The sequence below is a fragment of the Podarcis muralis genome, chromosome 1 (assembly GCF_964188315.1).
Source record: "Podarcis muralis chromosome 1, rPodMur119.hap1.1, whole genome shotgun sequence".
Lineage (NCBI taxonomy): Eukaryota > Metazoa > Chordata > Lepidosauria > Squamata > Lacertidae > Podarcis > Podarcis muralis.
Genome location: NC_135655.1, coordinates 29,738,084 through 29,765,125, shown reverse-complemented (window position 1 = coordinate 29,765,125; position 27,042 = coordinate 29,738,084). Strand labels below are relative to the sequence as shown.

The following is a 27,042-nucleotide window of genomic DNA, read 5'->3' as shown; positions in this document are numbered from 1 at the left end:
AGTGGTATTTGACAGAGACCAATATCCAGCAAAGTCATACACAGCATAAACCACTGAATTCAACATGCCTGTCACCCAGAAAATTGACTGGTGAATCACAAAGCCAACATTGGCTCAAGTACTTTGGCTAATACCACTTGTTGAAAAGTGTGACAGATTTTTTTTAAAAAAAATAAAACAATCACTTTTCAGTCTTCTTTCCATTATTTATTAGTAAAGGACAATGTAACATAAGAGGTAGACAAGTGTCTACAACAAAATCATGAAACAACCATGCCTGATCCAGGCACTGAAATGCTAACTGGTCAGTGATGATAAAGCCACCATGTGTGAAGACACAGGTCTACACTCAAGACTCCACAGAAATTAATGCACACATGGATCAGGTTAAATATTGAGGCATAACTAAACAGAGCTGGAACACCATGTAGAATTCCTAAAACAGCTATTACCATGACTTGCCTGCCTTGCATAAAAATACATTAGAATGTAACATAAGAATTTGCTCAGTTCAAACATTGCACCAAACAACACCATAGTTTAGAACACAGAGCTTGTCTGCTTTCATGTTTGTCAATTCAAATATTGTGCCAACGGTCTGAACAATGGCTAGCAATACCCTCAAGCTTCAAACCCACTGGCTAGCCAATTGCCAATTATGGTTTCTCAGTTAAGCTTCCTTAAGCATGGTTTGGCACAATGCCTGAATTGAGCTAATGTTGTTATATGTGTGTTTTCTTTCTGACAGAAAAGTGAGGAGAAATACCTTCTATTTAGCACTGCAAAATGAACAGCAAACATAGCAGTATAGAGAGCAAGTGGCAGCATAATGAGGCAGAGCACACGAGCCAGGAAGTGCCTCCCCAGAGTGACCTGCAACAAAGAATTCAGAACAGTTGCAGCACCATTTAGGCAGGTTTCGTTATACACATCTCTTGAGTAGACCTAACCAAGCAAGCTATAAGGACTGCACCAATTGGCTACTCCATCAATTCCTCTTGTGGAGTTAGTATATTTATTTGCATATTGTTAAGACTCATAGAGTTTTGCTGGCAATGGCACAACTCTAATTACACTGCAGCCATCTGCAGGCAGGAGACTTAAGGAAGATGAATTTGTCCTATTTCAAATGTAATTAACTGACCTGACATTAGAAGCAGACCTTTTCAGAAGCTGATGCTCTATGTCTTTGGACTACACTTATTTAAACCAAGAGAGGCAAACCTCATAGCAGAAAGAATGTTTACCGTATATAGAAAGGATAGTAGGTGGAATAAATTGGATTTTGTAACTTCAAACAATCTGAGAAGCTGACCCCAGAAGAATAATAGCACCTCTAAGATAGGCTTGAATAAACAGCATTATGGATGGCAAAAAGCCAATTTCTTTGCTGATAATGAGACACAGATTTAATAGCATTTATCACCAAGGTCAGCCTGTGTCATAATTGATGACTTCTAAATGCAGGCTAAAAATAATTTAAGCCCACTGCAGAATTCAGCTGCTACCTTGACAAGTTATTTAAGTCTGGAAAAAATCCTCTTTGTGAAAAAATGAACTGACTGAAGTTTCATCTTCAGAAAAGTAGCTCAACCTGCAGAGCTTGCAAAACCCATAAGGACAGCTCTAAACTGGTAACTAGGAATAATGCATTGTGTATGCCAAAATCTAATCTGCAGACTATGAACTGTATTGCCGTATTGAAGGTCAAAACATCTTCAGGTTTCCCATTACAGCACATTAGATACAGCAAATCAAAGGCCTCTATCTAGCAGCATTTTCTCATAAAAAACTATTTGCAGAACTCTATAGTGTATGCTTAACCTTAGGCTACTCAGTGCAAAGTCGAAATGAAAACAAGAACAACTCAGGGGACAACAGTCTCCGTGAATGAACAAGCAATATTTTAATGTGTAATGCAGAAGGAAGTTTTATATAGATTGTCAGTTTTTAAATATGTTCTGTCATGGTCATCACTTGGCTCCAATACAGTAACCACGGGCTGACTGAAGCAACTACAGCATGGCTTCTGATTGGCTGCAGGAAGCTCCTGCAGCCAATCGGAAGCCGCACTTGATGTCCAACTTCCGAAAATTGTTCGAAAACCTGAACACTCACTTCCGGGTTTCAATTGTTTGGGAGCCGATTTGTTCGGGAGCCAAGGCATTTGAGATCCAAGGTACGACTGTACAATGTTTTCATGATGCATTTCCCCACAAACACTGAAAGCTAGTGAAAAATTCTAGACACTCACCAGTGAGAGACTGAGGTCTCCCAGCAGCTCCCAGAGATCACAAACAGTGTTCAGTCCAACCAGGAGTACTACAAAAAGGCCAACAAATTTCACGCCTATTGCACCAGCAAGGTTTATACCAGTCAAACAGAGCCAGAACCACCAGGGAGCAGAAAAGGGTCTGAAAAACACATTTGAAAAACTTCCTGTTGGAATAATAAACTTTTTAATAGAGATCCCTGGAGTAAATCTAAGGCAGGATATGCTTTATACCTAGGTATCTCCAATGGAGAAACAGAACACATTTACCTTCCTTGCTCCAAACACTTTTGCCCCCACGTTCAGAAGGGCATGTTGCCTTCTGGCTGAAAATGGTTCCTCACCTATTCTTGAAACGCTCTCCCTAAAAATGAGGCAGTGCTAAAATCTGATCTAAAGCAATTCAACTGATCACACAGAAAGAAAACTATCCTGGCAACCTCCTGCTGTTAAGAAAGTCAATACAATAGCCCAGAAGGCTCAGAATAACCACATCAGGCAGCAGACAGGGCCCTAGCCTTTTGGAGCCATCACTATCACACATGTACTTGCATATTATTTGTGAATGCAACACTAGAGGGGAGGGCAATCATCTGTACCTTAATGCCAATCACTGCTACCATACTGAGTATGGCTCTGCTCCTGAATACAGGAATCTACTGCCAAGTCCACTGAACTACTATCCCTGTACATTATGGTATTATTAAATGATGCTTCTTGGGAGAGACCTTCTTTGTTCAATTGTCTGCCATATATATTATGTGCTTTTATTTCTTAATAATGGGTTTTATTGCTGTTTTGAGTTGTTTTATGATATACTGAATACACTGAGGACTCTTTGGAGCCAAGTTGGCAGGATAAGAATCACAACATAATGCAAAACAAACATATAATTAAATCTTCTGACACAAGTGTGAAGCGCCACATACTTGAAAAACTGCTGCCACCTTACCTGTTTGCACAGGAATTATGCTTGACCATGCTGAGCACAGCTCCCATGAGGAAGAACATCAGAATGGGGTCTAGCAGAATGTATTGAGAGAGAGTAATGAAACCTGTATCTGGAAAAATAAGACAAAACCATATCAACTGTTGTTCTAAAAACAATCTAAAAGTTGTTGTTTTTTCCAATGCTTAGTCAAGCTTAATCTTATTGCAATAAGAACACATCAGAATGTACAAAATCAGCTATGCTGCTTTCACTCATTACCTGCAAAGTGTCTCGTCCTCATCTACACATTTATTTCACTGTCAGAGATACTATTCACCATCAGAGATATCGGCTTCAAAGCATACAGCTTGGGGTCATCAGTTAATTGTTATTATTATTTATTTCCTTCTCATGCCACTTTATACAGTGGAACCTCTACTCACGTACGGAATCCATTCCAGAGGTCTATTCGTGAGTCGATCCAAGTCGCTGGGAGAAGCGCCGTTCTGCGCATGTGCAGTCGGCGGTAGCCGCTTCTGCGCATGTGCAGTCAGCAGAAGCCGCTTCTGCACGTATCGCGGCAAACCCGGAAGACCGGGTTTGCCGCGGTCACGAGTCGGATTGTTCAAGGGTAGGGGCAGTGGTAAGTCGAGGTTCTACTGTATTTTTAGGAAAACAATCTCAAAGCGCTTTACAACATTTTAAAGCAGTAAATAAAACAATCCAGAATAAAGCATTACTGAAGAAAGTAAAATATAAGATGCACATTTAAAATAGCATAATTAACAAGAGAACAAAATATTATCATAAGCATAAAATCATACCTGCTGCTGTTGCTGCCAATTCTGTCCATGATGGTGCATGGTGGGAGGCAGCTGTGGAAGCTCAGGCTCAATGGCCTGGGTTTGCATTAAGAGACAGCCAAGATAGTTCTCTTCCCTGTCCTCCTCCACCTCTCATTACCTAGGCCAATGCCATTTCCTATCACGACTTTCCACTTATTCAAGATCTGCCCCTTCTCTTCTTCAGCTAAAATTGTCCCCTCTTGAGAAATGTTCCTATAGCTCATCTTTGTTCCTGCATTCTCTCCTTTCCAAATAATGTGGACCAAAAAGAGAGAAAACTTTTCACCCTTTTGATTGTACCCAGGGCATATGTATATTCAAAACATTTGTTTGTTTTTATGCAGACTCTTAAAACATTTTTGCATTTATAAAGCACTCAAAGTATTTTACACCCTAATCATATTTATCTCACAATAATCCTCTGTGTTTATTACTAGGCCTTTTCTCAAGACAGAAAACTGAAGGCAAGAAGCTTGTTCAGGTACTCCCCACAAGTCTGTGACTAAATAAGGATGTTGACACATAGGGTCTTCTGCGACAGGAGACCATGAGCACCTAAAGTTTCTGAAGCGCAATTCCTTCACTAAGCATCGTTTTCCAACAGGAGAAACTAATGAAACAAACCCTGCAACATGAAGAGGATGCTTACCAAAAATCAGAATGGCAGCTGTAAGCATTGCTGCAGGCAGAGATTTGGACAACTCCAGCACCGTGAGGTAAGAGAAGGGGACCAGGCACGAACCAAGGAACGCACAGAACTAAATAAAGAGAAGAGAAACACTCTTCACATGATGATGACAAAGCATGTCCTTAGCTCTGCTGCTACCCAACCTTAAAAACACACAGTATTAGCCAAGTATACTCAAGTCAGTCTGCTGAGTATTCTCCACCCTCATAGAAACATAGCTTTGGAAGAGACCAACGGTCATCTAGTCCAACACCCTACAATGCAGGAATCTCAATTAAAGCACCTATAACAAATGACCATCCAATCTCTGCTTTAAAACCTCCAGTGAAGGAGAGCCCACAACCTCTCGAGGGAGTCTGTTCCACTGTCAAACAGCTCTTACTGTCCGAAAGTTCTTCCTGATGTTTAGTCAGGATTTCATGATAGAAATATTCCTCTAGAGATAAAACAGACGAAAAGTTCCAAATCTGATCCTCCACCACCCTACCTTCATTCATCCTCACTTCTGCCCAAATACAGTGGTACCTCAGGTTAAGAACTTAATTCGTTTTGGAGGTCTGTTCTTAACCTGAAACTGTTCTTCACCTGAAGCACCACTTTAGTTAATGGGGCCTCCTGCTGCTGCCGCTGCGCCGCCGCTGCACGATTTCTGTTCTCATCCTGAAGAAAAATTCTTAACCCAGGTATTATTTCTCGGTTAGCAGGGTCTGTAACCTGAAGCATATGTAACCCGAGGTACCACTAATTCTAAAGCTTCCATTAGGAAATATAACCATCCCACAGCTTAACCTACATTATCTCCCTTTTCCCTATATTTGCAGCACTCCCACCTTTCTCAAACAAGTTCAAGGTGATGTAGATGGTTTTCCCCCATCTTCATTTAATCCCACCCCTGCAAAACAACCCTGTGATATAGGTTAGGCTGAGAGGCAGTGACTGGCCCAAAGTCACCCAGTGAGCTTCATGGCTGAGTTGCCATTTGAACCCTGGTCTGACAACTCTAACCACAACATCAAATGTCACATTGTTTGAGAGTCAAAACTGCTGACAGTGATACCTCCATGGGCATGAGGAAAACACAACCACGCACTAAAAATAACTGACAGAAAATTCTGCTAGAGAGAGAGACAGACAGACAGACAAAGACTGGTTCCCTCCTCCCTGCAATTAACTGAAGTTACTAGTTTCATAAACTATGAGACAATTAAAAGAACATTGCACATAGCTTTTTTATTCCTCTTCTCTACTCATTCCGAATCCTACCAAATGTTAGATTACTGTACAACCATCAGATGTAGTACAGCTTTAGAAATGGAGATTACAGTATTACCTGGAATCAAAACCCATTCTTGAAACATAAGCATATGTTTATTGGAAGCAGAGAGAGAGAAGAGGGAAACTCTAGGTCTTCTCCATATATGACCTCTGGTTATTTAAGAAGCCCCACAGTCTTACCCCTCTCATTCCTATGTAGTTATGTTGTTCATATTTGTCCCCTGGCTTCTGGAAAGGGAATGTGCCATCATAACCACTCAGGTAACCGGCAAGTCCTATCAGCATCTAGAGAGAGAAGAGGACTGACCTTATTCAAGCAGAAGTAGATGAAGTAGTTTATAACTTTTTAGAGCACTAACTTGATCTAATAAAAAGACATAATTTAGACAAAGATGATGTAACTGAACCAGGATGAGAATGTTCTGCAGTCAAGGAAATGTTCTTAGATCTCAAAAGTTTGCCAGAATTGGTGTTCGCTATTTACCTTCCCGAGAGGTGGATGGACATCAAAGAAAAAGGTTCGGTTAATGTAATAGCTTCCCATCTTTCCAAAATGTGTTTCATCCCAGCTATGAAAGGGAAAAGAGTAAAAAGATGACTGTTAGCCTCTGGCTCACATCAGTATTTGCCACTCCTAGTTGTTCAGTGTGATGATGAAACAAAACACTAAGCAGATCTGCTCTCTCGTAAGGTTGTTGCAATGTAAAAATGGTGAAGGGGACTTACATTTGGCACCCTGAGTTTTTTTGGAGGAAGGGCCACAAATAGATATGTTGTATTTAATACAATTTAAACCTCACCTTAATTTTTTTTAAAGTAAAATTAAAATATCAAGTCAGATTTTTTTTAAAAAAAAAACAAGCGCATTTGTGTACCTATCAACGGAAGGTAACAGTTAACGCGTCTGATGAAGTGGGTTCTAGATTATGGAAACTCATTTCCCACAAGCCCCGCCTCCGAATCTAAGCCCCGCCCTCGTAACCATGGCACCCCACAGCCCCTCACCAGATGTGTGGCGGCTCCCGTAGGCGATAGAAGCGGGTAGCGAAGCTTAGGAAGACGACGAGGCCAAGCGGGCTCCAGAACCAGCCGGGACTCCGGGCTGCGGAGGGCGTCGGCGCAGGGCCGCTTGCCAGTCGGAGGGTTTTTCGCTGCCGCAGGCCGGCCGGTACGGCCTGGCCGTTGTCGTTCGCCGCCAGCGGCATTCGCGGCCAGACAGGAGGCGCCTCCTGCCGGCCCCCCTACCTTGCCTGCGCCCGATGCACCACGGGAAGGAGAGTCCGCGCTCGAAAGGCATGATGGGCAAAAGAGTTTGCCGTTCCGCCCCACGTGAGCGAGGGGCGGGGTTGGTGGGGAGTTACAGAGGCTTCCACTGCATTGTGGGAAGCGTAGTCCTTGAAGCAAGGCTGTCCGCGCCAGAATGGATTGGCGGAGTTTTGCGACGTTCAATAAAACCTAGTATCCGCTGCATGTCTCTGTAAGCACTGTGGCATCAAGAAGGGCAGCAAGCAGCACCTTTTGTATATTTGTTGCAAAGGGGCTGCCTTGTTTAGTCTCCTGCCTCTACTGCGGACTGAGGGATGATCCAGATACAATCATACTGTCAACTGTACTCTATGCTGACATCAGAAGTGACTTCATAATTCTGCATTATGACTGACAAGCTGCTATCTCTGAAATACTCTGAAATACTGTATCCTAGGGTTACCTGTCAGAGAAGGGCTAGACATGTTTAAAGGACATCTGTACATATAAAAGTTCCTGCTAAAACATGGGCTAGCAGAACTGTTTGAAGACAATAAATACACTAATTTAAAACTCCCACTTCCTGCTCTTTCATTTTGTCCACTGGTCTTTGGAAAGCAAGGATGAGAATTGGGAAAATTGTAACTAGGAGCTAGGGTAGATATTGCTTACAATTCACTTTCTGGGAACATTGGTTTGTTTGTTTTTTAGCCTTTTCGGAGATTTCTTTACTGCTCTGAGTTAAATAAAGAAGCCTTCAGTTTAACCCGACGTTTTCTTAATGCTATATGTATTGCAGTTGTCAAGGCAAATACAACCGTTTTTTACCTTTTTGTAAAATAAGTTGTCTCATTTGCCTAACTGGGTCCTGGGCGGCCCAAGCTTTGTCCCGCTTTTGCTGCAAAAGATTGACACAGCTGCCTCTCTGAAATGTGCATTTTCTGAGGTGTTCTCTTTTAAATTCGTGCTTGCCGCCTAAGGAATAAAAAGGGCCAGTTTTAAGACTTTTGGAATGAGCTGAAACTACAACTCCCAGAATCCCACCGACTCACGGGAAAAGCGTCTACTCTCGAACAGTCTCCCTTCAAGGCTGGCAGGCAGTAAAACGCCCGCGCGGAACAGGAGGGGGCGGCTACTCCTATCATAGCCAATGCCCTGTTGAGCAAAAAAATCATAGCTTCGTTCTTCGGCTAGAGAAAGACGAAGGACTGCACAGGATGTGCGCAGCATTAGCGAAGGTAGTTGCTATTACAACAATGTGGAGGGGGGAAAAGATACATTTGTGTTTGCAAAGCCAGCTGCCTGGGGCTGATGGGAGTTGTAGTCCAAAACATCCGGACAACTCGTTGGTGAAGGGTGCTTGGAGGAACACGCTGTTTGTATTTCTTTTTCTTGTTTTTCCTGAATATTCTTTCCTTGTACCCAGGCTTCCATTTGAGTTAAATATTCTGCTCAGACGAAAGCTTAATGCCCATTTTAATTCTTTTTGCTCTGACAATTTCCCCGTGTAACTGAGCTACCCTGTACCCGTCTACCAAGAACAGAAGGATATCCTGTGAAGTTCAGCGAGGATTTCAGATTGATAAACAACAAAATGGAGCAGGAGACAAAGTCAGGATGGAGTTTTGCCTTCTGGGCAACCAGGGATACACCATAAATCTTTGTTCTGTGATAATCTGGAATAATCCTGGTCCCATATCCCCATCCCCTTTGGGAGAGACTGTGGCTCATGCAAAAGGTCCCAGGTTTAATACCCCACATCTCCCAAGACCTCTGCCTGAAACCCTGGAGAGCTGCTGTCAGTCAATGCAGTTAGATGGGCCAATAGTGTGTCATAGTATAAGGCAGTTTCCTGTGTCACTGGTTAGTCAGGATTCTAAGCTGTCTACCTATCTCGTTTGTACCCACTATTTCAAAAAGGACCTCAGGGTTGTTTACAGTTCTTTTACCAGCTTGATTGTAAAACACAATAAAGTTGAAGGTCAGTTGCTGAAGGGTAATTATGCAATTGCTCGACTATGCATTTTCTCCACACACACACCCAATTTATTTTGCCACAATCCTTTAAGGTAAAGGTAAAGGGACCCCGACCATTAGGTCCAGTTGGGACTGACTCTGGGGTTGTGGCGCTCATCTTGCTTTATTGGCCAAGCGAGCCGACGTACAGCTTCCGGGTCATGTGGCCAGCATGACTAAGCCGCTTCTGGCAAACCAGAGCAGCACACGGAAATGCCGTTTACCTTCCCGCTGGGGCGGTACCTATTTATCTACTTGCACTTTGATGTGCTTTCGAACTGCTAGGTTGGCAGGAGCAGGGACTGAGCAACGAGAGCTCACCCCATCGCTGGGATTCAAACCGCCGACCTTCTGATCAGCAAGTCTTAGGGTCTTTCTAATAGATTCTTTTTCGGGCAGAAACTATCCAGATAGGATGGTTGCAGGAGATGAAGTCTAGCAACATCTGGAGGACCACAGTTTTTCTGTCCCTGCAGTAAATAACTACAGGCCCAGCTTGCCTATTTTACAAAAAAAAGTCACACAGCTCTAGTCCCCCACCCCCCACCCCGGTATCTGACTAAAAGTGCTAAGCAATGAGATCTTTGTCTTGCTCCGTTTTGCCATCTGATAGCTAAAAGGGTGGGATTATGAAATTTCTCCAATTGGCTGCAAGGGAAATATTCCTCCCTCTCACCCTCCCTGCAAGTTTTAGACAGTGTGAGCTGGCTTTCATTCTGAGAATCCTGCACCACATGCAGCATGGAGGCTTCTAAAAAGGTGAGATAAATGTGGGTTTCTGGTAGGTGAGGCTCTGTCTTGATATCATAGCATTGTTGTGTCACTTTTCCCACACACTTTTCTATAATATTCATCTGGAGTAGAAGCTGCTGGTCTTCAGGCACTCCTTCACTGAAAGTTTAGAAAGTGAGCTTTCATCTTATAGCTGTTTGGGATTTGCAGGGTGGGGGATGAGGAGGGGTCAACAGTGGAAAATGCCAGTATTTCAGAAGAAGAAATAGGAATCAGTGAGGCTACTCTTGTCTAAACATGCTGTTTGCAAAGTGAGTCAATTTCATTTTCAGGAGAATCACAAGACAAATGGCAAGACTGTCTTGTGCTAAAAGAAAAAAACCAAAACAAATTATCTGTTTTCTATGGACTTGGTAACTTTTATTTCAATATTCGTGAGTCTGCTTCAATTGTAACTTACTTTTTTTCCTTGTCCCACCCCCATCCCCACTGCAGCCAGTCCTCTATACTTATTTCAGAAGTTCCTGCACCTGGAGAGTGAGAATTGGTAAGCACAGCGTGGAATCCTATTCTATAGGATGCTGCCAGTTAAGAGTCTTTTGCATTTCTTCACCAAAACGCAGTTAATAAGTGATTTATCAAACCACAGAGCAGCAAACATATATCCGAAAGATCAGCCATTTCTGAAGACTAAAACGTGTCTTCTTTACTTGTGGTAAAGAGTGGGAGCAAATGCTAAAATTAGTTTGCTGTGGAAAGAGGAAAGCTCCTAGATTGTGTGAATACAGAGGACACGTTTGTACTTTAAGGGTGCAACCCTATTCACACTCACCTGGAAGCAAACCTGACTGAGCTCAGTGGTGCTTACTTCTAAGTAGACACATAAAGGACTGTACTGCAAAAATGGAAAAATACTGTGCAACCTGTGTGCAATTGTCTTTGGGAGAAAGCAGTTGGCCACAGCCCATGTGTCCAACATGTGCAGCCTGTATATACAGTCATACCGCATGTTACAGACGCTTCGGGTTACGGACCATGGGAAACCCGGAAGTACCGGAACGGGTTACTTCCGGGTTTCGCCGCTCGCACTTTCTGCATGTGCAGAAGCGCTGAATCGTGCCTGCACAGACGCAGCGCTTCAGGATGCAAACGCTGCGGGTTGCAGACGTGCCTCCGTCACGGATTACGTCTGCAACCCGAGGTTCCACTGTGCATCAAAAGTGATGTTTCAGGCTGCAGTCCTAACCCCATTTACCTGGAAGTAAGCCCCATTGAATTCAATAGGACTTATTTCTGAGCACACATGGTTAGGATTGCACTGTTAACGCATGAGGTTAAATTTTTTATTCCTTTGCATAAAGTGCACTACATGCAGGAAGTTCTGTAATGTGCAAAGCAGCCCTCTCCTGTGGCAGAAAACATTTGTGAGACAGGCCACATTTACTCCTATATTGCAATGTACGCAATCTAGAAATTCCCAAATATTTCTGCACTCATAAGGATTTTTATGTAGCTCCTTCTCTCTTTGGCTGGTCTTTTTTATCTGAGGACTGTGATTAATTAGATACATACTTTCTACATAAAAATACCACAATCCAGATGTCTGCATTTCCTACATTCTTTAGAGGCACTCTGGAAACACTCAAGGGATGCTGGAAGACTTTGGGTTTTAAAAGTTCTGTCTGTTGAAGCTCATAACCTGATATAATCTAGCAAGATAAACAAGACTGACTCTGGTTGGGGGTTACAACTATCAGTCAAAGAGAGCATCAACCATGTTAACTGAATTGCTGTCTCCAGATTGCAGAACATGGTGAAGCAGCCTGGTGTCTGGTTTGTTGTTTCAGTGTAGGAGTGGGGAACCTTTGGTCCTCCAGATGTTGCTGCACTACAACTTCCATCATCCCTGGCCACCGACCATGCTTGCTAGGGCTGGGAGTTGTAGTTCAGCAACAACTGGAGGGTGAAAGAGTTCAGCCCCCTCTCACCCATGCTTATCTGTTGTGGAAAGTGGTAGGCACCCCTTGCTTTATATTTAAACAGAGACGACACCTGAACAGCAAACCTGTCTTCTCAAGTCACATCTAGTTTGACCTTCAGTGAGGAAGGTGAATTAGCTCCACAGAAACCACCGCTGTTGCTTTAAACATTGTCAGAGTTGCTTCAAGATCCTAGCTCACAGAGGATCACGCTAGCCAACGGTCATTAAGTAAAAGTCTTTATTGAGTTACAGTTTCCATTCTCAAGCTGCTGCGTGCAACTCTACGTCTAGTAGCTAGATCGGCGAAGCTCCGTCTGAATCTCCGCCCCTTGTACACCAACTTAATATCCTAGCCCTGCTCCACCTTTTCCGCCTGACTGTTCTTCTCTGGGTCCCTCTGCCCCCCTGGGTCTCTTCCTTCCGGGATTCTTCTGACGCTGACCCCCCGGACCCTCCTGTCTCCTTGCGCCGGGCTTTAGGACCCGGCTCTCTTTCCGGGCTGCCTACTGCGCCGCCTTCCTGTGCATTTGAACTTGGCGCGCGCGCCCAACCTTCCACCTTCCGTCTAACCGTCTCTTCGCTCCCAGATGGAGGTGTGGCCACCCCTGACTCGTGCCCTCCCTCCTGTTGTGAGCTGCCAGCGCTTGCCCCCTGGCTCCCTTCCTCTTCCCTGTTCTCTGGCGGTGACGCTGGTCCCGATCTCCAACTGCTCTCCTCTGAGTCCCCTCTGGCTCTATCTTCCTGGGGTGCCCCCCTAAACTCCCCCCTTGCCTTGGCCACTGGTGCTCCTTTCTGTGAATCCTCCGATTCACTGGAAAGACTCGGAGATCTCGGGTCGTCGTCATCGCTCATCTTTTCTTCTGCCTCCTCCCCTTCGCTCTCTGTTTCCTCCCTTGCCCTTGCCTCTGCTCCTGAACCCCTGACATCCATCCCCCCCTCGAAGCCCCCCACTCCCCCTTCCCCTCCTTCCGGTGCTGGAGCTGGGTGCTGCTGCGTCAAGGGGACGAATGTCGGGTACCGTTCGCTTCCCGTAGCGGGCCTCCATCCGAAGTCTTCCGGTTCTTCCTCCCTGCTCTCGTCGACGACGGTCACCTCTGCTTCCATCTCTGTGCCGCCATGCTCGAAACCTGGGTCGTCCCCGAAAACGTCCATGTCCGTCTCTCCCTCACTTCCTCCTGGCGGCGTTGCTCGTCCTGGACCTTCTTGCCACTTCCTGCGCCACTGCTCCTCTGGTCTGTCGTCCCACCAATACGAGGGTTCTGAGGCAGATCCCGAGGGTGACCCCTCCGGGGAACGGACGTCTCGTGTCGGGTCCTCGTCCGAGTCGAACCCCCGGAACGTGCTGGCCGAAAGCGTGGGCGTGAAAAGCCAGTCGTCGAAAAAGTCTGCTGGCATCGGTCTATGTGGGAAGAGGGCATGAAACTCGTCTTTGAGCAGAGGTTCGTCCAAGGCGTAGCCCGGCACCCAGCTGTTCGCACTGGCCGGGGTGCCCTCCTTGGCGAGAAAGTATTCTACCCCTTCTTCCCCCCATCTGGAATCCAAAATTTCTGTGACTTCGTTGATGCGCTCCTTCTGTGCCACTCCTGCGTGCCCTGTTCTGTCTCTGACCGGACTCGGCGCCGTTCCGGGTTCCTGAAACCTGTGCGGTGCCTTGTAGGGAGTGAGCACCGATCTGTGGAACACCGGATGCATTCTGGAACCCTCCGGAAGCGCCAGCCTGAAGGCCACCGGGTTGACTTGCTCTTCGACTTGATAGGGCCCCAGTTGCTTATGCCCTAGTTTCTTCTTGGCCAACGACCTGGCCGGCACTGCGTGGGCTGCTAACCAGACCCAGTCTCCCACGTGGAGCTCTTCGCCAACCCTTCTGCGTTTGTCCGCGTGTACCTTGTATGCGTGCTTGGCCAGCTCCAGGTGGCGCCTCAGCTGATCGTGGACTTCCTGCAGTTCCGACGCGAACGCATCTGCCGTCTGCGGCTCCCCCTCCCCCAGCCTTTCCAGTCCCGGGAAGGTTCTGGGGTGCCTCCCGTTGTTGGCGAAGAACGGTGTGACCCCCGTGGACACGTGCTTCGTGTTGTTGTAGGCGAACTCGGCGAGCGGCAGGTAATCCACCCACGTCGCAGGCTGTTGATTTGCATAACACCTCAAGTACTGCTGCATGATGGCATTGACCCGCTCCGCTTGCCCGTTGGTCTGCGGGTGTCTCGCCGACGCCAGGTTGATCTTGACGTTCAGGAAGCCCATCAGCCTCTGCCAGAAATTCGAGATGAACTGCCGCCCCCGGTCGGACAGAATAGACCGTGGCAGACCGTGAACCTTGAACACGTGGTCTATGAACATTTTGGCGGTTTGTTCCGCCGTGGCCACCTTCGCACACGGAATGAAATGTGCCATCTTGGAGAACAAGTCCACCACCACCAGCACTGCCGTCTTGCCCCTCGAGCTGGGCAGATCCGTGACAAAGTCCAGGGCCACTCTCTCCCAAGGTTCGGCCGGAGTTTGCAGCGGTTCCAACAGTCCGGCCGGCGGTCTAAGCACTGGCTTCGCCCTCTGGCAGGTGTCACACCTCGCCACGTAGTCCGCGACCTCCCCTCTCATTCCAGGCCACCAGAAATCCCTGGCTACTAATTCCACCGTCTTCTCCTTGCCGAAGTGCCCTGCAGTGGGCGCGTCGTGCAGCTGCTGCAGCACCTTGGCGCGAAGTTCGTCTCCCGGCACGTAGATGGCCCCTTTACGGATGAGCAATCCATCTCTTAGCTGGAAACCGTCGGCCGCTGCCTTGCCCCTTTGCACCTCTGCCATCTTTGCTTGCGCGAAGGAGTCCCCCTGCAACGCTCGTCGCACCGCCTCCAGATCCACGGTTGCCGCGGCGCACGCCCACACTGTTGGTGCGAAGATGTGCATGGCGGCCGCTGGCGTTGCGTCCTCCAGATACTGTGGCTTGCGAGAGAGAGCGTCCGCCATGATGTTGGTGTCCCCCGGGACATACTCTATTCGGAAGTCGAAGTTCGCAAAGAACTCAGCCCAACGTATCTGCCTTTGGTTCAGGAACTGTGCCGTGCGCCAGTGCTCTAGGTTCTTGTGGTCCGTGCAAACCTGCACCGTGTGCTTGGCGCCGATCAGAAAGTGCCTCCACGCCTTGAACGCTGCATGAATGGCCAGCAACTCCCTGTCCCATATGGTGTAGTTCTGCTCGGACTTGCTGAGCTTCCTGGAGTAAAACGCTCCCGGTCGCCACACCCCCTGCGGGTCTTTCTGCAGCAGGACCGCCCCCACGGCTCTGTCCGAGGCGTCAGTCTCCACCCTCATCGGCTTGCTGGGGTTGACATGAAGCAGCTGCTCTTCCGACGCGAAGAGACGCTTGAGTGCCTGAAAGGACTGTTCCGCCTGCTCTGTCCAAATGAACTTCTTTTTCTTGGAGCTAAGCGTGTCAGTGATGGCCGCCGTCTGCATAGCGAAGCCCTTGATAAACTTGCGATAGAAGTTCGCAAAGCCGACAAACCGTTGGACCTCCTTCCGGTTGCGCGGGCTCTTCCAATCCAACACCGCTCGAACCTTGGCGCTGTCCATGGCGAGCCCCTTGTCAGACAGCTTGTAGCCCAGAAAATCCACCTCCGTCACGTCAAATTGGCACTTCTCCAGCTTGGCGTAGAGCCTATGGTGCTTTAGCCTGTTCAGCACTTCCTTGACGTGTCTGTCATGCTCCTGTTGCGACTCCGAAAAGATCAGGATGTCATCTAAGAAACAGACGCACGTCTTGTAGAGAAGTCCCGCCAACACGTGATGCATGAATGCTTGAAAAACGTGGGAGCCATTTTGCAATCCAAAAGGCATAACTCTATATTCGTAGGTCCCCAGTGGCGTGAACATGGCTGTTTTCCACTCATCTCCCTCCCGCATGCGAATGAGGTTGTACGCCCCTCGCAGGTCCAACTTGGTGAACACTCTGCCCTTCCGCACCTTTGCGAGGAGGTCGTCAATTCGGGGCATGGGGAAGTCCGACGGCTTAGTCACGCTGTTCAAGATCCTGTAATCCACTACGAGTCTCTTTTGGGGCGTATCCCGCTTCTTAACGAAGAACACCGGGCTGCCTCCCGCCGCCTTGGACTCTCGGATGAAACCGCGCTCCAAATTATGATCTATGAACTCCTTGAGTTCTTGCAGTTCGTCCTCTGACATGGAATACAGTTTCCCCTTAGGCAGCGCCGCCCCTGGCAGCAGGTCAATCTTGCAGTCATATGGCCTGTGAGGGGGTAGCCTGTCTGCCTCCTTCTCGCAGAAAACTTCCAAAAATTCTGCGTACTTGTGGGGAATCGCTTGCAGCGTGCCTAGCAGCAGCTGTGACCCTTCTTCCTCTCCTTCCTGCCTGGGCACGATGCAGTGTTCAGCACAAAAGGAAGAGCCGAAGGTCAGCTGCCTCTGGTACCAAGCCAGCGTTGGGCTGTGCTTGTCCAGCCAACTCATGCCCAACACAATGGGCGTGTCCGACAATTGAGTGACGTTGAAGCTGATGACTTCTTTGTGATTCCCAAGTCGCATCACCATTGGTGGCGTCTGCTGCACCACTTGCCCCCCTAGCAGCTCCCTGCCATCCACCGTGACAACCTGCAGGGGCAGTGTGGCCGGCAGCAACTGTATAGCCTGCTTGTTGACAAAGTCCTGCCCTATAAAGTCCGCATTGCTGCCTGAGTCAATGGTGATTGGCACGTCCATGGTGATGCCATTGGGCAGCTGGAGCGATGCGGTGAGCCTCACCACTGGTTTGGGCGGGAGGGGGTTCACGGGCTGTAAAATCTCTGGGGACTGCATCATTAATACGTCTGGCTGGGCCCCAGTGCCTCTTCCTCCAGCCAGACTGCGTCGTTTCCCTGCTGTGGTTCTCCTTGCTGCGTTGCTGCAGTCGCCATTGCTGAGGCTGCAGTGAGCTTGCGGAGCCTCTGGGGACACTCTTTCGCCATATGCCCTGGCTCCTCACAGACGTAACACTTCCTGTTCCCTCTAGGAGGCTTCGCTTTCACTGCTGCTGGTGCTAGGGCTCTGGTTGCTGACTGAGCCCTGGCACCTCCAACCTCCATCGGTTCAGCTCCTCCTCCTGGCGGAGGCGTGGATTGCGTACGTGCTGCTTCTCTGGGAAAGAAGGAGGAGCCCCTGGCTGGTTCGCGCCCTCCACGCCCTTCGTCCCTGCTCCACGGACGTCCTTCCAGCCGTACCCCCACTGCCAGCGCCCTCTGCACGAGCTCCTGGGTGGTCCGGGGTCTCTCCCCCCTCGCAATTTCATCTTTCACAGAGCTGTTTAATCCCTCCCAGAACAGGTCTCTTACAGGAGTCGCATCTCTGTCCCATTCTAGGGCACTGGCCAAGGCGAAAAAGCGGGCATGGTACTGCCGTACGCTGGCCCTTCCCTGCTTCAGTCCATGAATCTGTTGCCGAGCAAGATCCACGTCAATGCTTGATAAAAAACACCCATCCATCGCTTTAATAAAGGCATTCGCATTTTGGAGCGCCGGATCGTTATCCCTCCACAAATTGCGCAGCCATGCCCTGGCATCCCCATGCAAATAGGACATGATGAATCCCACTTTCTCCTGCTCATCTCTAAAATCTTTATTCAGCAGTTGCAGTGCACACAGCACGTCTGCTCTAAAATTGGGATACTGTTGCAGGTTCCCATCGAAGTGAGAGACCAGACCGCCTGTGCGTCTCCCCAAACCAATCCCCTCTGGTTTGGGTGTCTGTTGCCCTTGCTTCGTAAGCACTTCCAACCTGACCTGGAGATCCCTGTAGGCGGCAGCTGCGTCCTCCTCTCTCTTCCTGGATGCGAGAGCCTCGGCATTCAGCTGTGACACTGCTTCTCTGAGTTCCGCTATTTGCTGTTCAGCCGTCATGTCGGCTGCCGTTCGTGAGCTCGCTAGTAGGCACCTGCTTCTCTCCTCTCCTCGAGGCTGTAGATGCCCACAATTCTGGAGACGGAGCTTACTGTCAGAGTTGCTTCAAGATCCTAGCTCACAGAGGATCACGCTAGCCAACGGTCATTAAGTAAAAGTCTTTATTGAGTTACAGTTTCCATTCTCAAGCTGCTGCGTGCAACTCTACGTCTAGTAGCTAGATCGGCGAAGCTCCGTCTGAATCTCCGCCCCTTGTACACCAACTTAATATCCTAGCCCTGCTCCACCTTTTCCGCCTGACTGTTCTTCTCTGGGTCCCTCTGCCCCCCTGGGTCTCTTCCTTCCGGGATTCTTCTGACGCTGACCCCCCGGACCCTCCTGTCTCCTTGCGCCGGGCTTTAGGACCCGGCTCTCTTTCCGGGCTGCCTACTGCGCCGCCTTCCTGTGCATTTGAACTTGGCGCGCGCGCCCAACCTTCCACCTTCCGTCTAACCGTCTCTTCGCTCCCAGATGGAGGTGTGGCCACCCCTGACTCGTGCCCTCCCTCCTGTTGTGAGCTGCCAGCGCTTGCCCCCTGGCTCCCTTCCTCTTCCCTGTTCTCTGGCGGTGACGCTGGTCCCGATCTCCAACTGCTCTCCTCTGAGTCCCCTCTGGCTCTATCTTCCTGGGGTGCCCCCCTAAACTCCCCCCTTGCCTTGGCCACTGGTGCTCCTTTCTGTGAATCCTCCGATTCACTGGAAAGACTCGGAGATCTCGGGTCGTCGTCATCGCTCATCTTTTCTTCTGCCTCCTCCCCTTCGCTCTCTGTTTCCTCCCTTGCCCTTGCCTCTGCTCCTGAACCCCTGACAAACATAAATGAGCACATTTCCCTTTTGAAACAAAATCTTGGTTCTCATATTTGCTCTTAATGCACACCTTAGTTCTTAAATCCATATTATTACAAGTTCTTGTGATGCTGATTCTACAGATTTTTGTTGTTTTGTTGCTTCAACTTCCATAGTGTTCAGAGCGTTGAAAAATGAAGTGATAAAAATATATAAATTGGAGTAGGTAGCATCCTGAAACTGTATGTCACCCTTTCTCTTGGCAGCACTGGCTCTGAAAGGAATTGCCTATGATTCAGCACCTGTCAACCTTGTGAAGGATGGAGGGCAGCAGGTAAGGAGATGGCGGGATGTGGTCTGCACAGCTGGCAGGGTGGTGCCTCCGCAAGGGGGAAGCTTTGCTCTTCTGGGCTTCAGTAGCGGAGCCCAAACGTCTCAGGAGCTGTCCTGTCTCCACAGCTGACACCAGAGTACCAAGCAGTGAACCCAATGCAGCAAGTCCCAGCCCTCAAAATTGATGGCATCACCCTCTCGCAGTCGGTGAGTAAGCAATCTGTATTAATTATTTACTTGGTTCTGCTGCCCAGGCAAAGGACTTTGCACTCCAGATCTCAGGAGCGGGCTTGGGACTTGCTGGAAGGAAAGCTATCGTGAATGGGATAGGAACACCTAGCAGCACCATTAAATGGGTTTCTTTTCACCATGAAATTAATCCCACACTGATGTTGCTTGAAGAATCCCATCCTACCTGTGGTTCCATACTGATTGTTCTGAGACATGAGATTCATTCCTTACACGGGATATGCTTTTACTAGCATATGCTCCAGATTAGCTTGAAAGACAGATGGAGAACCTGTGGCCCTCCAGAGGTTGTTGAACTCCAGCTTTCATCAGCCCCAGCCTGCATGGCTGATAATGAGCGTTGACTGGAGTTGTAATGCTCAACATCTGGAAAGCCCCAGGCTTGGTTTAATCCAAGCAGATCTAGAGCTTGTGGTGCACAAGCTTCATTCAGGTGATCCATGGCTTACCTGTGGATTTGTTGCTGAAGATGGGAAATGGCACACCCGTTGTGTTAAACATTTATATTGATTTTTAATTGTACTTCTATTGCTTTTATTTCTTACAGTTTATATAATTCTTTTATAATATATAGAAAATAAAAGCAATACCATTTAAAGAGTCATACAGTATCTAGTACAGCCACATTGCAATTGCTGCAGCATCAAATCCATGGGAGGGAGGGAGGTTTGGGAACTACTGCTTTAGATTTCTCACTCCTTGATCTGCATCAGGGAACTAGTGTCTCCATTTCAACCACTCCCCCCCCCCTTCCCGGGCCATTCTTGTCTAAAAGTCTCTCCGCTTATTGCAGATAGCAATAATAGAGTACCTGGAGGAGACGCGTCCAAGACCTAGTCTCCTGCCCCAGGATCCAAAGAAGAGAGCCCTGGTGCGGATGATCTCAGAACACATTGCTTCTGGAATTCAACCCTTGCAGGTAATTGCCCAGTTGCTGGGCCTGCCTATCCATCCTTAACCCTGTTGGATCAGAGTTCACTACTGACTGCAAATGAAGCGGTGTCCCTTGTTACGAACCTCAGGCCCCGAGGAGGGCTTGTGGGAGTGGTTGGGTGTGGGATACCAAAGGATGTCGAAAACATCAGAATGGCTAGTTCTGGTGCTTTATTAAATACATTGTAGGCTTACAGCAAAGCAGCTTGCCAGGTCTCCTAGCCTTTGCAGACATGGGACAGACACCGCAGCAAGGAAATGGCTTGTCCGCAGAATCTGTCCGGCGTCTATGAAGGCTATAGACTGCTTTGCTGTAATGTTACACCTCCTTTAATAAAGCCCTATAATTGGCCGCTCTTATGTTTTTGATGTCCTCCTTTAGTGTTCCTGCACCAAACCACTCCCACGAGCCTTCCTTTGGGCCTGTGGTTCAGAACACCCCTCCCGATTGGGTTTCCCCCCCCTGGATATATATTCTTCAATATATAAAAGACACAGTGATAGTGCAAAATTGGGGGTGGATTTAAACTGGACCAGCCACACATCGTTCCAACTGGAAGCAATGCTTCCTCAACATTACAACATTATTTCCCCCCGGAAGGGCACTTTTGCACAAACAAACTGCAACATTTGAAGTATAAAAAGTGACAGGATGTTAGCGGAAGGTACAGGACTGGAACTGACTGAACACAAAATAGTATTATCCTGACACTTTTGCAGGTTGTGAACTCTGTTGTAAGCAGAATTATGCTTAACCACCCCACACCATCACGAGTGTGCAAATAATCATGAATGCACAGTAAAAAGGGCATCATGAAGGCCTCTCCCAGAAAGGTGGGAGTAATGAATTTCTACAGATAGTATTGCAGATGACCCCTGCCCTCATACTGTGTTGTACTAGTGCTCACTCAGTACCCATTGTCTGTGGCCCTCTTTGTATCTGTTCCAGACAAAAAAGTCCCTAGAGATAAAAACAAGACAATATCTGTTTGTCTTGCCTCAGCCTTAAAGTTCAAAAGGCACATAACACTACAGCAGGAGTGGTGAATCTGCGGCACTTCAGATGTTATTGGACTCTGGTTCCCATCAGCCCAGGACACCCTGACTGAGGGTCAGGGATGATGGGAGTTCCTCCCCTAGAAAGACACAGCTTGGTTACCCTTGCAATATATCATAGATTAAAGCCTCACTATCTGAATAATTATGGGACGCGGGTGGCGCTGTGGGTAAAAGCCTCAGCGCCTAGGGCTTGCCGATCGAAAGGTCAGCGGTTCGAATCCCCGCGGCGGGGTGCGCTCCCGTTGTTCGGTCCCAGCGCCTGCCAACCTAGCAGTTCGAAAGCACTCCCGGGTGCAAGTAGATAAATAGGGACCGCTTACTAGCGGGAAGGTAAACGGCGTTTCCGTGTGCCTCTCTGGCTCGCCAGAGCAGCGATGTCACGCTGGCCACGTGACCCGGAAGTGTCTCCGGACAGCGCTGGCCCCCGGCCTATAGAGTGAGATGGGCGCACAACCCTAGAGTCTGTCAAGACTGGCCCGTATGGGCAGGGGTACCTTATCTGAATAATTGTCTTTGCCATACCTTCACACACCCCAAAAGTAGTTTTCCAACCTTCCTTCTCTTTTTATTATTAATATTTACTTATTAGCCACCATATAGTGAAGCTTCTGGGTGTTGTACAGTAGAGACAATCTAACCTGCAGACTCTTCCTACATTTTATCAGAACTTGACTGTCCTGGAGCAGTTTGGTGAGAAGAAGCAAGACTGGGCAAAGAACTGCATTTCTCGTGGTTTCAAAGGTGAGTCCCAGGTTGAAACTTTTAGCTGGACTTTAGTCATCTGCTAGCCAGGTAGGAGGCTTTGAGGAGAAAGCTGTCCTCCTGTCTGGCTTGTACTGGAAGACACCGGTGGAACAGTTAAGCCAGCCTCCATCAATCTGGTATCCCTCCAGCTGCTTTGGATTAAGCTCCTATTAGTCTCAGGCAGCACAAGTTCAAAGAGCAGCATAAGGCTGTTTGGAAAAGGGCTTTCAAAGAGCCTCAGACTGCGCTTTGAACAAAGTCCCAACCGTTGGGACTTCAAATCACAGAAGCATCTGACATAGTGATGTCAGGTGATTGGCAGGGGGGCACCCACACCTATCATTCAAATTTGATCTAGTAGGGCTGGGGAAATATGGATCTGGCCTATTGGCTTCCTCACCCCTGCATAAACATGTGGTCCAACAGGGGAGAAGCAAAACCAATGCAATATCCTCCTTGGGAGGTCCAGATATTTGCCATTTAATAACCAGGACGTTTAATGCTCCTTTATGAAAACAGTGCCAAATTTAGCAGTGTGATTTGTGTATGCTGAAAAACACAAAGTGTGTTCTTGATTTCCAACAACATGCCGTTTTCTTTTCCTGAAGCTTTGGAGCAGATCCTGCGTGTAACAGCTGGGCGCTACTGTGTTGGAGATGAGGTAAGGCAAGATGCGATCCTGTCCTCTGAGGACCAAGATAATGAGAAACTCAGAATTACCAAGGTTTGGTTAACCAGGGTGCCAACAAGGAACTCCCCAGATTTCCTAAGTCAGGATAGCAAGAAATCACTTGTGGACATCCAGTGAAGCTGAATGTTGGGAGATTTAGGACAGATAAAGAAGTGCTTCTTCATGCAGCACATAGTCACACTGTGGAGGTCGCTGCCCCAGGAGGCAGTGATGGTCCCCAACTTCATTGGCTTTAAAAGAGGATTAGACAAATTCACGGAGGAGAGCGCTATTGATAGTTACCAACCATGATGGCTGTGTTCTGCCTCCACAGCTGGAGGCAGCAAAGCTTCTGAATACCAGTTGCTGGAAACTACAGCAGGGGAGAGGGCTCTTGTGCTCAGGTCCTGTTTGTGAGTTTCCCATAGACATCTGGTTGGCCACAGAGAGAACTGTTTTGATGGACCATTGGCCTGATCCAGCAGGCTGTTCTTATGTTCTCTTATCTGTGCACTGGTATCAACGCAGAGGCCAAGTGAGTAGAGATCCAAGGACACAGTAAGCTAATAGTTTACTTATTCCTTTCTCTCCCTACCCGAGTTAACCGTTTTAGGGACCTCTCGCAAAAGGCTGAACATTATTCTTGGCTACAGCAAGAGTTGAGCAACAGTGCCACCTGCTACTGTTAGCAGTCCAATCAAAACGTCACAGGATAGCGTGCAAGCTGTTACTCTGGTTGTTGCATGTACAGAGATGGGGGAGTGGCCATTATGTTCTTTCTCCTTCCAAGGCCCCAAAGCATGTAGATCTTTTCGGGTGTCTCAAGGAAACGTTAGTTGAAAGGGGTTCTTGCAAATCCAGTTCTGCTTAATGCACTTATATTCTTGCCGTCATCTCCTCCGTCCAGACCCACCATTGCACCCAGCCAGCAGAGAATTAAAAGGGAACAGAAGAGCAAGCCACATGCACACACACACCCAAATTATCAAATGCAAACCCAACATATCTGAATACAAAAATAACAATGGTTAACCAAAGTCCATACATGCACCCAAATTATACTGCAAATATTATACAGTACTTCACGACTGAAAAGGATACCTGAAAAGGACTATCTTCACCTGCAGGATGCTGCTCATTCACATAGGTCAGTTGAAACAGCCTTGAGTGAGCCATCTAGCCCCTTTCAATGGTGTTTCATCAGCTAGAGATTTTCCTGTTCCCAGTGGCCTGCCAGCTACCAAGTGCTGATTTTAATCATACCTGGTACTTTGTTTTGGTTGTTTTCATCTGCTGCTCAAGTGTGTGGCTTTATTTTTTAAAAAAAATTCCTGATCATTTTTAAATGGTTCACAATACTTTTTAAACTGTTCATATCAGCTGCCCCGAGTATTCTAATACGAAATGGAATGGTGGGGGTATAAATATCACAATAAATAAATCCATATCCAGTTACAGTGGTGCCCCGCAAGACGAATGCCTCGCAAGACGAAAAACTCGTAAGACGAAAGAGTTTTCCGTTTTTTGAGTCGTTCCGCAAGACGAATTTCCCTATGGGCTTGCTTCGCAAGACGAAACGTCTTGCGAGTTTGTTTCCTTTTTCTTAAAGCCGCTAAGCCACTAAGCCGTTAATAGCCGCTAAGTCGTTAATAGCCACTAAGCCGCTAATAGCCGCTAAGCCGCTAATAGCCGTGCTTCGCAAGACAAAAAAACCGCAAGACGAAGAGACTCGCGGAACGGATTAATTTCGTCTTGCGAGGCACCACTGTAATGAGCTGAGCTACAGAAAATAGTGAACTGAAGTTTCCCAGCAAACTAATTGCAAAGGGTTACAGTACGTTTTTTAATGTCAAACCGTTAAGATATTTCTGTAAGCAGAATTTGGTATTGTATTAATTTGTCTTCCACATTCCCTGCCTCTTCTCATTGCTTTTAATATCAAACTGCTCAGCGCTGTGCCTCTCATAGGATCATCGCCATCACATGACACCGATCACTTTTTTGATTCCAGCATTGCAGGGGTTGGGCTAGATAACCCTCAGGATCCCTTCCAACTATACAATTCTAAGATTCTGATACATCAGATAGAAGAGGAGGCAGAGAGACTTCTCCACCGTCATCCCACCGGTCTCTGAGCTGATATTCCAGCCACATCAACATGTCACCACTATAATTTAACTCTGAGAAAACACAATCCCGCTAGGTTGAAAAGCTGAAGGGCTCTTGGAACTGCTTTAACATTTCTTTCTGCTTTTCTGCAGGTAACCATGGCTGACCTATGCTTGGTTCCCCAAGTTTTCAATGCCGGGAGGTAAGCAGAAATATGCCTTGCTAGTTGCTAGGGCAACTGGTGTGATCCCATTGGCCTAGTTGGCAGTCATACATGGGGTGGGAGGATAATACCTACTGAAGTAGCAGACAAATTGGATAAACTTTCTGCATTGGGATTCAACTTCCAGAAAACATTGGGGTGGAAGGGAAGTCAGGAGAAGTGCAATGCTGTTATGTTTTATATTTCGACATTCATGTGTTGTATGAAGCATCTGTATGAAGTCACGGTGCTTAAAAATAAACCCACTGAAATAAGCTGGCTAAAATGACTTAGGTCTGCTGACTTAGATGGGTGTACTCTGAATGTGCCCAACGTTGCATATCACTTTGTGTTTATTAAGAAAAATAGAAAATTAAGAAGTGCAGCGTTCCAATCTACACTTAGAAGGCAGGCAGTGAGTCATCCCAGTTCAAGATAAAACACCACCCTCTCACCTAAACAGCCCAGAATTAGGATGTCCACTAGACTTTTGTCTTCCACATCCCAGTTCTGTATTGTTTCTCCTTTGCCTAAATCAGGCTTTGAGACTACAATTCCCATCATCCCTGACCACTGGTCCTGCTAGCTAGGGATCATGGGACTTGTAGGCCAGAAACATCTGGAGAGCCAAGGTTGAGGAAGCCTGGCCTAAATGCCCCTGCTTCGGTTGCCGACATCTAGGACATCTAACTACACAAGATGCTCAGTGCATCACTGGCAATCACAACAGCCATTTTTGTTCATTTAACAGCAAGGGTGAGGGAACCAAAGTAAATGCAGGGAAGGGGAAGATTAGCCCTTCCCTCCCCAGCCAAAATCCCAGTGAATCCCACCCCGCCCCCTTGAAATGCATGCTACAATTAATGGGGGGGGGGGAGCATTTACACCAATGAAGCTTTCGTGCAAGAGCTTATTTCACTGGATCATGGCTTGTGGGTGGAGCATTTATTCTCAGAATATATTGCTATTATGGATAGGGAAAATATTTGATTTTGTTTGCATTTAAAGGCAAATCTGCACTTTCTGAAACAATACAAGAGCCGAAACAAAGCCATCCTTAGAAATTCATACTTCTCCCAGTTTTGTGGTGCATTTCTCCCACCAAGTGATGTGCACAGAAATGCATATACTGGGGTAGGGTGTGCATGAAAATGTGTATGTTAGTGAAAAGAACATACAAAAATGCATTAAATTAGGGGAAGCTGATTTGCAAAACTGCAGTTGGGGAAATTGTGCGCGCGCACACATTAGGATGCTGATGAATTTTTTATTATTATAAAATTGCTGTGTGAAAATGAAGTACTATTTAAGAGAAACAGAGAACCGAAATTGACACATTTGTCTACCCCTAATCACTACATTAACTACCACAGCCTCTATGTCTAACTATTCATTTGTCTTGGCAGGTTTAAAGTGGATCTTACGCCATTCCCCACAATAAACAGAATCAACAAAGCTCTCTTGGAATTGGAAGCGTTCCAAATGAGCCATCCATCACGGCAGCCAGATACCCCTTCAGAACTAAGAGTCTAAAGCTGCCCCATTTTTTTACTGAGGAAGATTTGGGCATAACTTTTTTTAAAAAAATTGATTATCTTGTGAACTGCCCTGAGACCTGCAGATGGTATATAAATTTAATAAATAAATAATAATAGTAATAATAATTTGCCCATAAAGGGACTCTATGTGCCACCATCTAGGAAGAACCACAACTTGAATGATTTCCTGCTAAGAGAGGGAAATGCACTCCACCATCACGATTTATTCTGGTTTTATTTTGTGAACAGCCCTGAGACCCTCGGGTATAGGGCAGTATATAAATTCAATAGTAAATAAATAGTGATGATGATGATGATGCAACTACATTAAAGCACTTAGCAAGACCTAACCTTTGATCATGTTTTGACAATTGTAAAATGAGATTAAAAGAAAAAAGAGCTTCTGACTGTTCTGTGTGAAGTTCATTTGATATTATCTTGCTTGTTATACTCTAGGTGGCAAAGGTACCATCCTGCTGGGTTGACTGCACAAAAAGTTAGACAAAACAGCAGC

General features: G+C 47.1%; 2 protein-coding genes across 9 annotated transcripts in view; one reads left to right on the top strand and one right to left on the bottom strand.

Annotated features, from left to right (window-relative positions):
- The window catches only part of POMT2 (protein O-mannosyltransferase 2), a 33,122-nt gene extending 25,827 nt beyond the window's left edge, over window positions 1-7,295 (bottom strand). For 5 of the 6 annotated variants that reach the window (XM_028718764.2, XM_028718756.2, XM_077925173.1 and 2 more), the window contains exons 1-7: window positions 7,017-7,295; window positions 6,496-6,580; window positions 6,192-6,296; window positions 4,698-4,806; window positions 3,225-3,333; window positions 2,255-2,414; window positions 767-873 (exon numbers count right to left, since the gene is read on the bottom strand). In XM_028718764.2, coding sequence (XP_028574597.2) covers window positions 767-873; window positions 2,255-2,414; window positions 3,225-3,333; window positions 4,698-4,806; window positions 6,192-6,296; window positions 6,496-6,580; window positions 7,017-7,216 — 875 coding nt within the window. In that variant the 5' untranslated portion in view covers window positions 7,217-7,295. Of the gene's footprint in view, window positions 1-766; window positions 874-2,254; window positions 2,415-3,224; window positions 3,334-4,697; window positions 4,807-6,191; window positions 6,297-6,495; window positions 6,581-6,886; window positions 6,908-7,016 lie in introns of those variants that run through there. The other variant, XM_028718782.2, reaches the window with a different exon arrangement.
- A 1,045-nt stretch (window positions 7,296-8,340) lies between these two features.
- On the top strand, window positions 8,341-26,932 carry GSTZ1 (glutathione S-transferase zeta 1). 3 transcript variants are annotated; one of them, XM_028718810.2, is made up of 9 exons: window positions 8,341-8,494; window positions 10,500-10,551; window positions 18,958-19,025; window positions 19,151-19,231; window positions 20,067-20,192; window positions 21,931-22,006; window positions 22,618-22,670; window positions 24,941-24,990; window positions 26,397-26,932. In XM_028718810.2, the coding sequence occupies exons 1-9, from the start codon at window positions 8,474-8,476 to the stop codon at window positions 26,521-26,523; spliced, it is 654 nt and encodes a 217-aa protein (XP_028574643.2). In that variant the 5' UTR covers window positions 8,341-8,473; the 3' UTR covers window positions 26,524-26,932. The 3 variants fall into 3 exon arrangements, with proteins under 3 accessions (XP_028574643.2, XP_077781434.1, XP_077781435.1); XM_077925308.1 differs by having other exon boundaries at window positions 8,357-8,497; XM_077925309.1 differs by lacking the exon at window positions 8,341-8,494 and adding an exon at window positions 9,886-10,031.
- The last annotated feature ends 110 nt before the right edge of the window (window positions 26,933-27,042 follow it).

Coding starts and splice junctions, on each gene's coding strand:
- GSTZ1 (XM_077925308.1), top strand. CDS start 8,474: ATGTGCGCAGCATTAGCGAAGGTA. Junction 19,232..20,066: donor GCATCACCCTCTCGCAGTCG/GTGAGTAAGCAA, acceptor CGCTTATTGCAG/ATAGCAATAATAGAGTACCT. Junction 22,671..24,940: donor GCTACTGTGTTGGAGATGAG/GTAAGGCAAGAT, acceptor GCTTTTCTGCAG/GTAACCATGGCTGACCTATG.